This window comes from Ascaphus truei, chromosome 2 (assembly GCF_040206685.1).
Source record: "Ascaphus truei isolate aAscTru1 chromosome 2, aAscTru1.hap1, whole genome shotgun sequence".
NCBI classification, from domain to species: Eukaryota; Metazoa; Chordata; class Amphibia; order Anura; family Ascaphidae; genus Ascaphus; species Ascaphus truei.
Genome location: NC_134484.1, coordinates 333320170 through 333334618, shown reverse-complemented (window position 1 = coordinate 333334618; position 14449 = coordinate 333320170). Strand labels below are relative to the sequence as shown.

The window sequence follows — 14449 nt, the reverse complement described above, 5'->3', positions numbered from 1 at the left end:
CTGACTTACTGTTCCCTGTACCTGTTCCCTGTCACCCTGACTCAGATGTGACCGGGGGTGGCCAGAGTTAGGTGCCCAGTTTAGGGATGCAGTGCGATCTGATCCCAGCTTGGAGGGCATGAGACTGCGGGCGTCCGAGTCTAAGCCAAGCAAGGGGTCTGATTACTTCTTGCGGCACCGCGGGCTCCTGTATAGAGAGCAAGGGACCACCGGGTTAGATGAGGTATGGACGGGGAAGAGACAGCTAGTGGTACCCCGGGAGTATAGGCAGCAGTTGCTGCGGGTAGCCCACTCCATTCCACTAGCGGGGCATCAGGGGGTCGCTAGGACGCGAGCCCGGCTGTTGCAGCGTTACTACTGGCCGGGGGCATGCAGTGAGGCGGCAGAGTTCTGCCGATCCTGTGACGCCTGCCAGCGAGTAGGTAAGGCGGGTGACCGCGTGAAGGCACCCCTGAACCCGTTACCGGTAATAGGGGAACCATTTCAGCGGGTAGCTATGGACCTCGTGGGACCCCTCATGGTTCCCAGCTGGTCAGGAAAGCGCTACATTCTCACGGTGGTGGATTTTGCCACCCGGTACCCTGAGGTGGTAGCGCTTGCCAGTATTGATGCTAGGGCAGTAGCTAAAGATCTGTTAGCCATTTTTTCTAGGGTAGGTTTCCCTAGTGAGATTCTAACCGATCAGGGGTCGCAGTTCATGAGTGAATTGCTCCAGTGTCTCTGGGATGCGTGCGGGGTGAAGCACCAGCGCACGACCCCTTACCACCCCCAAACCAACGGACTATGTGAGAGGTTCAATGGTACCCTGAAGCAGATGTTGCGAATATTTATAGAGGCAGAGGGAAAAGACTGGGAGATTCACCTGCAGCACTTGCTGTTTGCATACCAAGAGGTACCGCAAGAATCTACAGGCTTCTCTCCCTTTGAGCTACTATGTGGCCGCAGGGTACAGGGACCTCCTGGACCTATTCCGTGAGGGATGGGAAGGGGAGACTACCACTACTGATGCTTCTGTGCTTCAGTATGTGATAGATCTCAGAGACCGGTTAGAGATGATCATGGGGTTGGCACAGGACAACCTTAGGGCTGCTCAGACCAAGCAGAAGACTTGGTATGATCAGAATGCCGTAGCAGAGTGTTCATCCCAGGACAGCAGGTACTTGTTCTCAAGCCCATTCAGGAGAACAAATTAATGGCTGCCTGGTCGGGACCGTATCTGGTACTGCGAAAGATGAACGAGTGCAACTATGTTGTACAGGTATATGCTGAGACAGGGAGAAATAAGACTTATCTCATCAACATGTGTACATAGCACCGAGTGTGGCGTCGGTGCTGGCCATTTGCAGCCCACCGATGGGGGATCCGGCGAGCAAGGCTCTGCCTAATCTCCTGGGGGAGGCTAGGCAGGTGGGTACCGTAGAGCAGGTGGAGATGGGGGCTTAGCTGAGTGTCAGGCAGAGAGCAGAAGCCAGGGCTATGCTAGAGAAGTATAGGGCTCTGTTCTCAGACAAGCCAGGGAAGACACACATTGCAGATCACCCAGTGCTGACAGGGGATCTGATACCTCTGCATAAGCACGCTTATAGAGTGTCAGCAGAGGTGAAGGGCAGTATAGAGAGGGAGGTAGAAGAGATGCTGGCCCTAGGGGTAATTGTACCATCCCAGAGCCCTTGGGCTTGTCCGGTAGTCCTGGTGCCTAAGAAGGACGGAACCACCCGGTTCTGTGTGGACTACCGGCAGCTCAATGCGGGTACAGTGTCAGATGCCTACCCCATGCCCCACATGGATGAGTTGTTAGATGAAGTCGCGGGCCAAAGTATCTGACGACTATGGATCTCAGTAAAGGGTACTGGCAGATCCCTTTGACCCAGGAGGCTAGAGAGAAGTCTGCATTTATTACCCCAAGTGGCCTCTATGAATTTCTAGTGATGCCATTCGGGATGAAAAATGCACCGGCTACCTTTCAACGCCTGGTCAATCGCTTGCTAGAGGGTATGCAAGGGTTTGCAAGGGCATACTTGGACAACATTGCTGTCTTTAGTAATTCGTGGGACTCACACTTAGGGCATGTAGCTGAGGTGCTAGCCAGGATTAGAGAAGCGGGACTCGCGTTGAAACCCACCAAGTGCTTAGTAGGGATGGCCGAAGTACTGTACCTAGGGTACAGGGTGGGTGACGGGCATCTTAAGCCAGAACCAGCTAAGGTGGAAGCTATAGTGCAGTGGCCTATTCCCAAAACCAAGAAGCAAGTCATGGCTTTCCTAGGCACCGCAGGCTACTACAGAAAGTTTGTCCCTCAGTATAGCGCCATTGCCAAACCCCTGACTGACTTGACCCAGAAGCGACAGTCTGTGCTGGTAGTCTGGTCTCCTGCCTGTGAGGTCTCGTTTCAGGCATTAAAGACTGCACTAGCCAGCGCTCCTATACTTGCCGCTCCAGACTATGCAAAAAAGTTCCTGGTGCAGACTGATGCCTCAGACTTTGGCATTGGGGCTGTACTCAGCCAAGTGGGGGAGGAGAGCAGTGAGCACCCAGTAGTATATCTAAGCCGCAAGCTGCTGCCCAGAGAGGTGGCATATGCCACCATTGAGAAGGAGTGTCTGGCCATAGTGTGGGCTCTAAAGAAGTTACAGCCTTATTTGTATGGCAGACATTTCACGGTAATAACTGATCACAATCCTTTGGGTTGGTTACAGAGGGTGTCGGGGGAAAATGCTAAACTTTTGCGCTGGAGTCTTGCCTTACAGGAGTGGAACTTCACCATCCAGCACAAGAAGGGAAGTGAGCATGGTAATGCTGATGGCCTTTCCCGCCAGGGCAGCCCTCAGGACTTACTAACTTCAAGAGCTGGCAGGTCAGCCCAGCCACCGGATGGGGTGGTCAGGGCAATCCCTGCGTCTTGAGTGGGGGAGGTTTGACGGGGAGGAAGGGGTTAATACCTGATTTGCTATGCATTACTGTGGTTGCCCTGTCCCAGCCATTTTTATTCCCCATTTGCAGGCCATTCCCTGCCTGCGAGGGTAAAAGACAAGATGCATTGCTTGCCATACCCTCTAACCGACACGTGATGGCAGTCTAGAAGCCGGCATTTCAATGAGAAATACTAATTCTAGAACGAAAGCACCCAGAAACCTGATTTTTGAGGTGCAAATACAGTGTAAAAATTATATTTATGCGCATGTAGTGGTTCAGTTATAACACAAACGTAACATGTTGTTTAATAAAGTGGGTAAAAACTCCAGATCTTAAATGTAAGGCAGGAGCTATTTCTTGTAAATCCAAGCAGGAATTCCGTGGGCATACAGTTGTGATATGGGTGAATGAGCTTCGGTATTTCTATGATGGAGCCTCAAAGAGATCGAGCTGATTAGCATCTTCCTGTGTAAAAGAGTGTCAGTTATGAAAAGACCCAGCAGACCCATAATGTATACAAAACTGACATACTAATGCACAGCAGATGTCAGGCTAGTGACCCCTCGGGGTCAAAAATCAGACTTAGTGGTGCCAAGAAATTGGTGTAGCCCAGGTATGCTAAGTGGCATGGGCGTCAACCTGACCCATGCGCCCTGCCCACCGGACAGCCCTTTTGACCGGTCTTATGAACTGTGGTTAACTTGGCTATTTGTGGGTTGTTTTGTTCCCACGAGGGGGATTGGATCCACATGTTAAAGATAGCTTTGGCCAGTCTATAACTGTGGCTCCCCAGGTATCCCCAGTGTGATTCCTGAATTTTAATCCATGATGTAAAAAAGCAAGACTTTGTTCCAGCCCAGCAGCAACCAGTCCAGGAGTGAAGGGGTTAATAACAACATAGCCACAGGACTTTTACAACCAAGGTTGCATTTCTGGCGCTTGCAAGCAAAGGACAATTTCTTTCGTTCCAAGAAAAATTTATTTTGTTCCCTTATCCCAGTGAGTGTTGTTTTCAGTGTATTCTGCAGATGTCGTGTGTTTGTCTATTAAGGAAATAAATCACAATTTATTTTGCAACTTGTTCTGTTCAATCAAGTACCCAGAAATATAAATGTGTTGATAAAAGTTGGTATCATCGTGACACAGTTCTTTAAGGAGGAAGGGGACAAAATGTCTCAAAACCGATGAGAGACTGACCAACAGTTACAGGAAATGCTTAGTTGAAGTGATTGCTTCTCAAGGGGGTGCCACCAGGTACTGAATCTAAAAGTTCAAATACTTTTTCACACATGGATATTGAATGTTGAATCATTTGTGAATAAATAAATGTTGAAAAAGTATCATGTTTTTGTGACATTTGTTTGATCAGGTTATCTTTATCTATCATTAGGACATAGATTAAGATCTAACCACATTTTAGGTTTGAAATATGTGGAAATCCTAAGGGGTTCACAAACATATAATATACAGGGCTCGACAAATCTACCCACCCGCACGCCAGGGGCTAGTGGATTTTGGTCGCAGGCGATCCGTCATAGCCGCCTAATCAACATGCGCTTATTTACACCTATTTCCCTGCAATTTGGAGCTGTTGCAGCCTAAAGTTTGAAAACCCAATCCCCTGGATAGCCATGGCCTCCTCCCCCCCTTCCCCTCCATGACTGGTGCAACGCCTGCCGAAGCTGAAGGCGTGACTTCTCCCTCACAGCACCCGTGCTCAAACAGCTCCGCCTGTCCCACTGCACCACTGAGCGCCTGTCCCACTGCACCATCGAGTGCCTGTCCCACTGCACCGAGCAGCCTGTCCCACTGCACCGAGCCGCCTGTCCCACTGCACTGAGCCACCTGTCCCACTGCACCGAGCCACCTGTCCCACTGCACCGAGCAGCCTGTCCCACAGAGGAGCCTGTTCCACCGAGCAGCCTGTCCCACCGAGCAGCCTGTCCCACCGAGCAGCCTGTCCCACCGAGCAGCCTGTCCCACCGAGCAGCCTGTCCCACCGCGCCGTCTGTCCCACCGCGCCGCCTGCCCCACTAAAACGAGCCGCCTGTCCCATTGCACCGAGCCGCCTGTCCCACTGCACCGAGCCGCCTGTCCCACTGCATCGAGCAGCCTGTCCCACAGCACCGAGCCGCTTGTCCCACAGCACCGAGCCGCTTGTCCCACTGCACCGAACAGCCTGTCCCACAGCACCGAGTCGCCTGTCCCACTGCACCGAGCAGCCTGTCCCACTGCACCGAGCCACCTGTCCCACTGCACCGAGTCGCCTGTCCCACTGCACCGAGCAGCCTGTCCCACTGCACCGAGCAGCCTGTCCCACTGCACCGAGTCGCCTGTCCCACTGCACCGAGTCGCCTGTCCCACTGCACCGAGTCGCCTGTCCCACTGCACCGATCAGCCTGTCCCACCGAGCAGCCTGTCCCACCGAGCAGGCTGTCCCACCGAGCTGCTTGCCCCACCGCACCGCCTGTCCCACCGCACCGAGCCGCCTGCCCCACCGCACCGCCTGTCCCACCGCACCGAGCCGCCTGCCCCACTGCACCGCCTGTCCCACCGCACCGAGCCGCCAGTCCCACCGCACCGCCTATCCCACCGCACCGAGCCGCCTGTCCCACCACACCGCCTGTCCCACCGCACCGAGCCGCCTGTCCCACCACACCGCCTGTCCCACCGCACCGAGCTCCCAGTCCCCCTGGAAGACGGAACGGGGGGGAAGGTATGTGGCGATTCTTCAAACTTTACATTTTCTCATTTACTAGCCTTCTTGGGCACTGCCACATAGCAGAAGGGAGGGTGGGAGTGGTGCGCTAGAGCAGCGGGTGCTGGCACATGCGGTGCCTCTCTTGGCTACCCAGTCACCCACCCAGTCACCCACCCCCCCAGAGTAGTCACACACTCCCACACACTGTCCCACACTCACGCACACTAGCCATCCACATGTTTTTTTTCTAGATTAGTGAGGTCATCTGACATTTACACACACACATAACTATGTAACAAGGAGTAATTGTAGTAAAGTATAAATGTAATATAATAAATAAACTGTTGTGTCAAAAACGAATGTTGCTATTAATTCTTATTAGGATTTTATTGCATCTTTTAAGTGGGGGCGGGGCTAGGTGGTGAGTACCTTTTTTGGTTGGGCGAGTAGCTTTTTGGCTAATTTGTCTATGTACTGTATGTATGTATGTGTGCACATCACTTTTCCTTTGTTTGTTTACTTGTCTGCAGCTGCCATATTATTTGACCTCTCCCATCCTTCATTCCTTCTCTTGCTCATTCCTTTCCCCCCTCTTCCCCCCCCTCCTTTTTCCCCCCTTCCCTCCCCCTCCCCTCCCCCTCTTTCTTCCCCGTTTCTATTGCCTTTATTTTTATTTGACTGTGCATGGATTACATACGTTTGGCCACCAGAGGTCGTTCTCTCATCAACATAGTTTTAGTTTTGAGTCCTGGGGCACATGCGCAGTCGACACATTGATATGTTAGAAGCAGGCGAGGGTAATGTGTATGTCTGTTGTGATGCGCACTTTTGCTCAGCGCACACCCCTGCCTCTCAGATCTTTTTCTTACGCTTGCGCAGTGGGCTATTAACGATGCCTGCAGTCTGCTCCCCCTAGTGGTTGCGTCCCCGCGCATGCTGGATATACAGTGCACACATTTGTCCCCTTTGAGACAGGATACATTGGTGCTTGTATTTGTTTATGTTATTTACCCGGCTGTTGCTATGGCACTGACGGGACGCTAGTGTCACACGCTGGCGTGGGAATTAGCACACGTCATCCTGTGTGGCCGGGGGCATTCTATTTTCATAGAGCTGTGTGATTGGTCATCTTCCTTGTGCAGGTGGGTGTGCTTTTTTGATGAGCTATGTGTGACAGCTGTTTTTAATGATTAGATGTTTGGCTATTGGTTGGATTTGTTTATGTTGCACTGGGTGGTGGTATATAAGGATTCACACGGGTATTTGACCATTGCATGACACTGAGGAAGGTCCCGTTACGGTGACCGAAACGTTGGTTGCAATGCCTCTCTTGTCTACTATACAGACTTTGTTTTGGATTTAACCCTCAGTGTGCTGTCTCTTATTATCGGACATCCCTCTGGTAATTATTATCTCTACATTATTTTTATGGGATAAGCATCTGTTTTTTGCTTGAGTTTTGTGTGCCTGCTGTTTTCTTTGTATGTGTGTATGTATGTAAGTAAGTATGTATGTATGTATATATATATATATATATATATGTGTGTGTGTGTGTGTATATATATATATGTGTGTATATATAACGGTAAAGAGGATTTGTTTTTTAATACATATATATATATATATTAAAAAACAAATCCTCTTTACCGTTCAGTGGCTAGCAAAATGCTTTTATTTGTGCAAGCTTTCGAGATACACTGATCTCCTCTTCGAGCGATGTTACAATGGGTAAAGCAAGAGAAGTTTTACTTTAAAACAGGCTGGTATGTTATCTGTGGATGAAACCTATCCCTCGCTCTGTGCAGTATGCGATTCATGACTTTAGGTGTTAAATGGTCCCTGAATGTTTGTGATGCAAGAGTGGGTGTGTATGTGTGTATGCTTGTAAATATAAATTTATAAAGCGTCCACAGTGTATACAATGCTTTACAAAAGGTGTGTGTGGAGATATATATATATATATAACGGAGGCAGGAGAAAATACGCTAAAAAAATTATATTGAAGGAGTGTAGTAATTAGACGAGATCAGTATTTTCTTCATATGTCTGTCACCCATTCTTGTTCTTTCGTCACGACAAGCAATTGAGCTCTCGTGATATACAAAAAAAAAAAAGGAAGAACTCAGTACTATAGCGCAGGTAGGAACTTAGGAAGGACACCCATTCCATACCTATCACCAGACCATAGGAATTTTACAGACAGTCCCTGGCCAGATGAGCTTACAACATATGGTTTTTTTAATGGTATCTGAGGCACAGGGAGATAAAGTGACTTGCCCAAGGTCAAAGGAGCTGACACGCGGAATTGAACCACGTCCCCGATTCAAACTCAACTCCTTCTCCCTAAGATGATTTGAACTTGAATAGGCCTGAAAGCACCTTTGAGTAATACTGTAAAAGTTGAAGAGTGCCTAAACATTTTTTCCGCCAACAATCCCTAAGAAATCGAGTTACTTTATGCGCTGTGTCCCTTTTTCATATTTGAATAAGCAAAGGAGTAAGAGAGCTTTGAGAAGATACAACAGAACTTTTTTCATGATGCGCAAAAAAGTATTTTTTAGCACTCCAACTTATCACAGTATTTTAGTTAAGTTAAAAAAAAAAAAAAGCCTGTTGGCTCAAAATAGCAGGTTTATACCGGCTCTGTACCACAAGATTGGCATAAAGCAGACGTGGTGCCTTTATTTAAAAAGGGAGATAAATCACAACTGGGGAATTACAGACCTTATTACTGCACCGACACACTTTATTCGAGCAAATACCCAGTATGTACCTGGCAGATACCTGGAATGCGCCGCTCCTCACCTCTGACAAGCCCCGTTGCGTTTGCCTTCCCAGCCTGGGTTCATGCCTGGCTGACGGGCGGCTGATCTGTTAAATGATAATGATTAGGATTTAATAGGCTGCAATGCTTCGCGTGTCTACCAGATGGCATAAATTCATGAATTGTAATGCAGTATATATATATATATACTGTGCAGTATTGCAGCCAGCGGGAATAAAATGCTTCAATCCCTGCCTGGAAAATAACTCAATGCACTCGGGCAGAAAACAGTCACAAACCTCAATACACCCGGGTATGCCCGAATTCGTGGGACTAGCCGAGCTCGAATAAAGTGTGTCGCCAGTGTAGTTTCTTTGAGGAGGTAAGTAGGAATTTAGACCAGGGTAATGAGGTTGATCTGGTCTACTTAGATTTTGCAACGGCTTTTGATACGGTTCCACACGAGGTTAGTGTACAAAATAAAGAAAATATTTGCACCTGCATTGAAAACTGGTTGTAGGATAGACAACAGAGAGTTGTCATAAATTGAACTTTTTCAGGTTGGGCTAAAGTTGTGAGTGGAGTGCCTCAGGGATCGGTATTGGGTCTCCTGCTTTTTAACTTTGTTTTTAATGACCTTGAGGTTGGGATAGAGAGGAAAGGCTTCATCTTTGCTTATGATACTAAATTCTGTAAGGTAATAGAAGAGCAGGATGTAATTTCTCTTCAGAAGGACTTGGAGAGACTGGAAACTTGACAAGGTAAATGGCAGATGAGGTTTAATACAGATAAATGTAAGGTTATGCATTTGGGATGCAAGAATAAAAAGGCGACTTACAAATGAAATGAAGATAAATTAGGGGAATCCTTGATGAAGAAGGATTTAAGAGTGCTTGTAGAAAGCAGGCTTAGCAATAGTGCCCAAAGTCATGCAGTAGCTGCAAATGCAAACAAGATCTTATCTTGCATTAAACGGGCAATGGATGGAAGGGAAGTAAACATAATTATGCCCCGTTATAAAGCATTTGTAAGACCACACATTGAATAGTTAGTACAATTTTGGGTACCACTCCTTAGAAAAGACATTATGGAACTAGAGAAAGTGCAGAGAAGAGCCACCAAATTAATAAAGGGGATGGATGGATAATCTGATTTACGAGGAGAGGCTAGCTAAATTAGGCTACGCTTATAGTGCTGGCTACGACGATGCGACGGTCGCTGGAAAATCAAATAGAGATGACTTCCAGTGATCGCGACCAATCCGTCGCGCCGTGCTTACTATAACCGCACGCGACGACGGCAATGCATTTGTTTTACCGCGACATTGCGTCGCTGTCACCGGCACTATAAGCGCAGCCTTAGGGCTAGCTCAGACAGGGCGCTACGTCTGCTTGCTAGCGTTCGCACCCTCGCCGCGCGCTCCTGCAGCCCAGCAATCTCTGCTCAAACTGCAGGTGTTCTTCCTAGTATCAGCAGGGCAAATGCGGTTTAATTGCCTTTGCAGAAACTCACGCAGAACTGCAGAAAGAATGCAGCAACACATACAGTGTAGCAATATGGATAACATTTCATATAAAAAACAAAAACACAATGGCTGAAATCTTTAATAAGACCCCAAAATCTAGCTCTTATCCAGAATTTGTCAGTTTCATTTTTAAAAATTGGTTTCAAAGTGTAATAAACGCACTATGTATTAAAAAAAAATGTTCTAATGAGTTTCTTTGAGAAAAGATTGCAGCTGCTTTCACAATATGTCCTGTATAATACTTGTCATCTCAGAAAGTATCTCCTCACCAATTGTTGTCATCTGCCGATTGCCAACCAATCTTTAACATCCTCCCTTTCCATTATTTAGCTGACAATGATTTCCTCACAGATTATAAGGACTTTGCTGCTTAGGGTAATGGTTAAAATTAATGTAAGGGTGAACAAGTCTTTTATTTATTCTCCTGTCAACACCAGTTTAATAAGGCCAACAAGTGCCTTATTTACCCAGCTCGCATGGTAAATAGCCTCTACCTTCACTTTAATGTTAACCTCTACGTTGACTGGAATATATGCACTGCAGGCATCTACAATTCTACAGTACCAAAGAAGTATGTTATTAATCATTCTCGCTATACTTTTTAGCATAGTACAAACGCTCATGTGTAGCCATTAACATACACAAGGTCCCCACACGGATATCCACATATGGGATCTTAGTAAAATGTATTGCCCTAAGATTTGGTCAGCGTTACACCCCCTTCACAATCCGTTTTACACATTTCTGAGAAACTACTGCTTTCTTTTCAGCACCATCCTAGTTTGGCATAGCCCTCTTATATACCCAGTTCTCTTCTTCCATGTGTTCATACTGTCTCCAAATTACACCTTGTGTTCCAGTGCACACCTTGCCCATTACACACACATTCAGAAATAAACAAAGAGAGTTCTCAAGTCTGCAGATTTCTCATTGTGTCTACTGGCACTGCTACTCAATACAATGAGTGCAGTGGATGGGTACCCACAGCAATCTGGAAATTAAGACACTAGCTTCTGAATTTGGGGATCCCAAATGGAGACTCAGCAGCTGCACTATACACACTAGTCACATTATATCCCTGTGTTTCAGGTTCTACAAAGTTAAATATAAGAACTTCAGAGCTGTGATCAGTTGCACATATATTTTTGTGCTGTGTGAAGCACAGAGTACATTGACAGCGCTGTATAAAAGTAAGTGCCGGCTCTTACCTAGAAGCAAGATGGTCCATGTCTTTAAGCGAGCAGCCCTACTAAAGCCCTCCAGTCCACTTCTTAGCAGGGGATGATGGGCCTCTGCACCTCTGGGATGTTTGTGGCCCCTGCTTCTGGAATTATCGGAGGCTGACCCTTGCATGTGGCTCCCACCAGATCCATGTCTCTTCCTACCCCTGGGCTCAGTCTCTCCAACCCCTTCCTCTTGAGAGGAAGAAGATGAATTAGAAAGTTGCTGTTTTTGCTGCCTTTGATTCTTTGACCTGCTGGGAGGATCCTTCATCTTATTTCTGGTTTGCACAGGCATCATAAAACCAACCACTGTAAAGCACCACCAAAAAAACAGATCCCTGCAGAGGACAGGCAGGACACAAAGACAAAAGGGGTTACCAAAACCTGCAACAACAACAAAAGCATTCAATATGAGTACAGTGCAAGGTGTTGCTGTAATGTAAGTGACCAGAACCAGCCTATTTCTGCTTACCCTAGAGAGAGGCCAGGCTGAGGAACCCTGGACGTCTGCACTGGGGTAATTGGGTTTGGGATTAAATGGAGTTGATAGTGATGAAGATGAAACGGGAGGAGCTGCAGCAGGATACTAATGATAGATGGTGGAGACAAGATAAGGGAGGTGAGGACGAGATAAGAGGGGTAATTGATCCTAGGATGATTACAGTTAGGGACACAGGGAGAAGCAACTGATAGATGATATTCAATGAGCAGGGAAAGCTCAGGGCAGAGGACTTGAAATAAGCAGGAATGGGGAGGTGGAAGGTAAAAGTCTGCAGCAGAATGATAAGGGGGATAACAGCACAGGGAGAGATCACATTAAGGACAAGGAAGTGGGGGCAGAACCAGGGACTGCTGCATAGGACTGAATGTGTAACGGGGAACACAGGACGGGTAGCAGGGGAACTGCAGCTACAAGGGCTAGCTGGAGATAGACTATAATAATAAGAAGCAGGCGAAGCTTTTGGCGAAGCGGGGTCTGAGAGTGGATTTACTGTAAAAGGGGAGGTAGGGGAAATAATAGTAGGAGGGACAGAGGATGGGTTCTTCTGTATGGGTAGGAGGGACATTGGTTAGATCTTCTGATAGGGGAGGTAGTTTGAAAAAACGAGGGGGAGGTAAATAAAGCTAATCTGCTGTGGGTAAGGGGTGGGGAGGTTTCTGCAAAGACAGATGTGGAGGAGGAGCCGAGTGCACTATTGCATTGTATGATCTGGGCTAAGGAATGAGTTAAACGTGGACAGGGAAGGGCTGGCAGATTCACTCCTGCCTCCTTCCGTGTGCAAACATGTCAGTATTCTGCAAGCCTGGACCAGTGAAATAGACCTGCCTGCGGGTGCCTGCTGCTTGTGCAGTAACACCTCCCCGTGACTGTGAAGCTGCCACCAGTTACCGTTATACACCTTTACCCGTTATGCAGCCTTTAGGCCCAGATTCACTAAACAGTGCTACATTTGAGCACGCCCCAGCAGCAGTTTAATTGGATGCGGGTTAAGAGGGGCACCATTTAGTGAATGTGGGCGTTAATGCATATGTCCCGTTAATACCATTAAAAGCCAAATGTAAAGGGCGTTTGCATTTTCATGCAGATTGCTGCTGGGGTCTGTACAGATGACATGCGTGCTGAGGGCTGGCTCATAAACAGGATGGGTGGGGTGTGCCAGGTCTGTATCTCCCCCCCCCCCCCATTAACCCGGATAGAGACACACAAATCCCTCCCTATCCTCTTCCAACCATACCCCTATATTTCCTTTTCCGCCTTGCTGATTGATGATTGCCCCCTCCGCTACCTGCCTTTATTTCTCTCATTACATTTTCTGTCCTTGACTTCTTTCTTCCTGCCACATATCCCGCCCTTGCTGTGTGCGCTACATAATCCTATACCCGCCACCTCTCGCTGAATGCTTTCCATATGGACACTGTATACAGACACCTTTCTATAACCCGGGGAGAGGGGATACAGCCGAACATCCGAGGACACGGGGGGGGGGGGGGGGGGCACAAACATATACCCAGGAACATGGGGGAGGCGGACAAACATATACACAGGGACAGGAGGGAGGGGGACAAACATAACCAGGGACAGGAGGGAGGGGTACAAACATATACCCAGGGACTGGGGGGAGGGGCGGGGGGGGGGGGAGGGAACAGAGACATAGCTATCCATACAGTGGAGGAAAAGATACACAGGGACACAAAAAGACACCCAGTGACAATGGAGCACAGGGGGGCAGAGACAGACACAGTGGACACACACACAAAAAGACATCCAGTGCCAAAGGGGGGAAAAGGCAGGCCCAGTGACAACAGTGGGTACAGACACTGACAGCCAATAATACACACCTATCTTAGGCTGGGGGTCTCTCCCTGTGAGCAGCAGATGGGGAGGGGTTTCGGGCTGTGCTGGAGCTGCAAACACCTCACCCTGCCCCTGGGGCCCTGACACATCCTCCAGCACAGGGACAGCCTTACCAAAACCCATCTCCAGCACTTTGTATGGCCTCCCCCACTCTGTATCCATACCACTATATATGCTACTATGTTACTCCCTTTCCTCTATCTTCCCACACTCTGTGCCTGTCTGCTCTCTCTAGTCCTCCCCTTTATTACCCCCTCCTCTGCACCCCTGTCTCCCCTACCCCCCATCTCTGTACCTTTCTTACTCTTTCTCTCTGTCTTGCAGTGTCACAGGTTATAACTGTTCCAGAACAAATCATAACAAGTCCCCTGTTTCCATAGTAACCTTGGCCACCATCATAATCTCTTCCCTCCTCTCTTTATCCTTACACTCACTGCTTATGTATGTATGTTCTAGCTTTTTTAGAGTACATATTCATCCTGTTTAGGTGGTTTGCTGTCTGTACAAAGAAGCAATTGTCCCACACCACACAGATAGATATATACATATATAAGAATAGTTTCAACCTATAGTACTGATCTGCTTGCATTAGAGAGACCTTTGACTATTAAAATACACGGTGAGGTGATGTCAAAGAGGTTTATTTCTGAGACCTCAAAAGGGAGCAGCCGTGGGGGCTAGAACCTGGGGTGCGGGTGCTCCAGCCTCCCTTGGGTTTATACATTTTTATTATAAAAATGTTATATTATCGTAATGTATGGATGTCACTAATTTTGTATGTACAGTACCCCGCCCCAAAAAATAGTACTTACACTCCTGGGGGTAGCTGATGTGTGTAAAAGTATCGTATGAAAGTCTTTGGGTATAACTGATATGTATGAGGATGACCCCCATTGAAGTCTGTAGGGCCAACTAGTTTTTATAAGAAGGTGCTCTTCACGTTTAAAATAATGGCCCAATATAAAAG

The 14449-nt window shown here is 47.8% G+C and overlaps 1 protein-coding gene across 6 annotated transcripts in view; it reads right to left on the bottom strand.

The window, feature by feature from the left end:
* The window catches only part of DPY19L1 (dpy-19 like C-mannosyltransferase 1), a 251591-nt gene extending 237776 nt beyond the window's left edge, over nt 1-13815 (bottom strand). The window contains exons 1-2 of one of the 6 annotated variants that reach the window (XM_075586669.1): nt 13778-13815; nt 11112-11464 (exon numbers count right to left, since the gene is read on the bottom strand). In XM_075586669.1, coding sequence (XP_075442784.1) covers nt 11112-11424 — 313 coding nt within the window. In that variant the 5' untranslated portion in view covers nt 11425-11464; nt 13778-13815. Of the gene's footprint in view, nt 1-11111; nt 11511-11598; nt 12767-13466; nt 13672-13777 lie in introns of those variants that run through there. The other 5 variants (XM_075586667.1, XM_075586666.1, XM_075586665.1 and 2 more) reach the window with 5 other exon arrangements.
* Between the last annotated feature and the right edge of the window lie 634 nt (nt 13816-14449).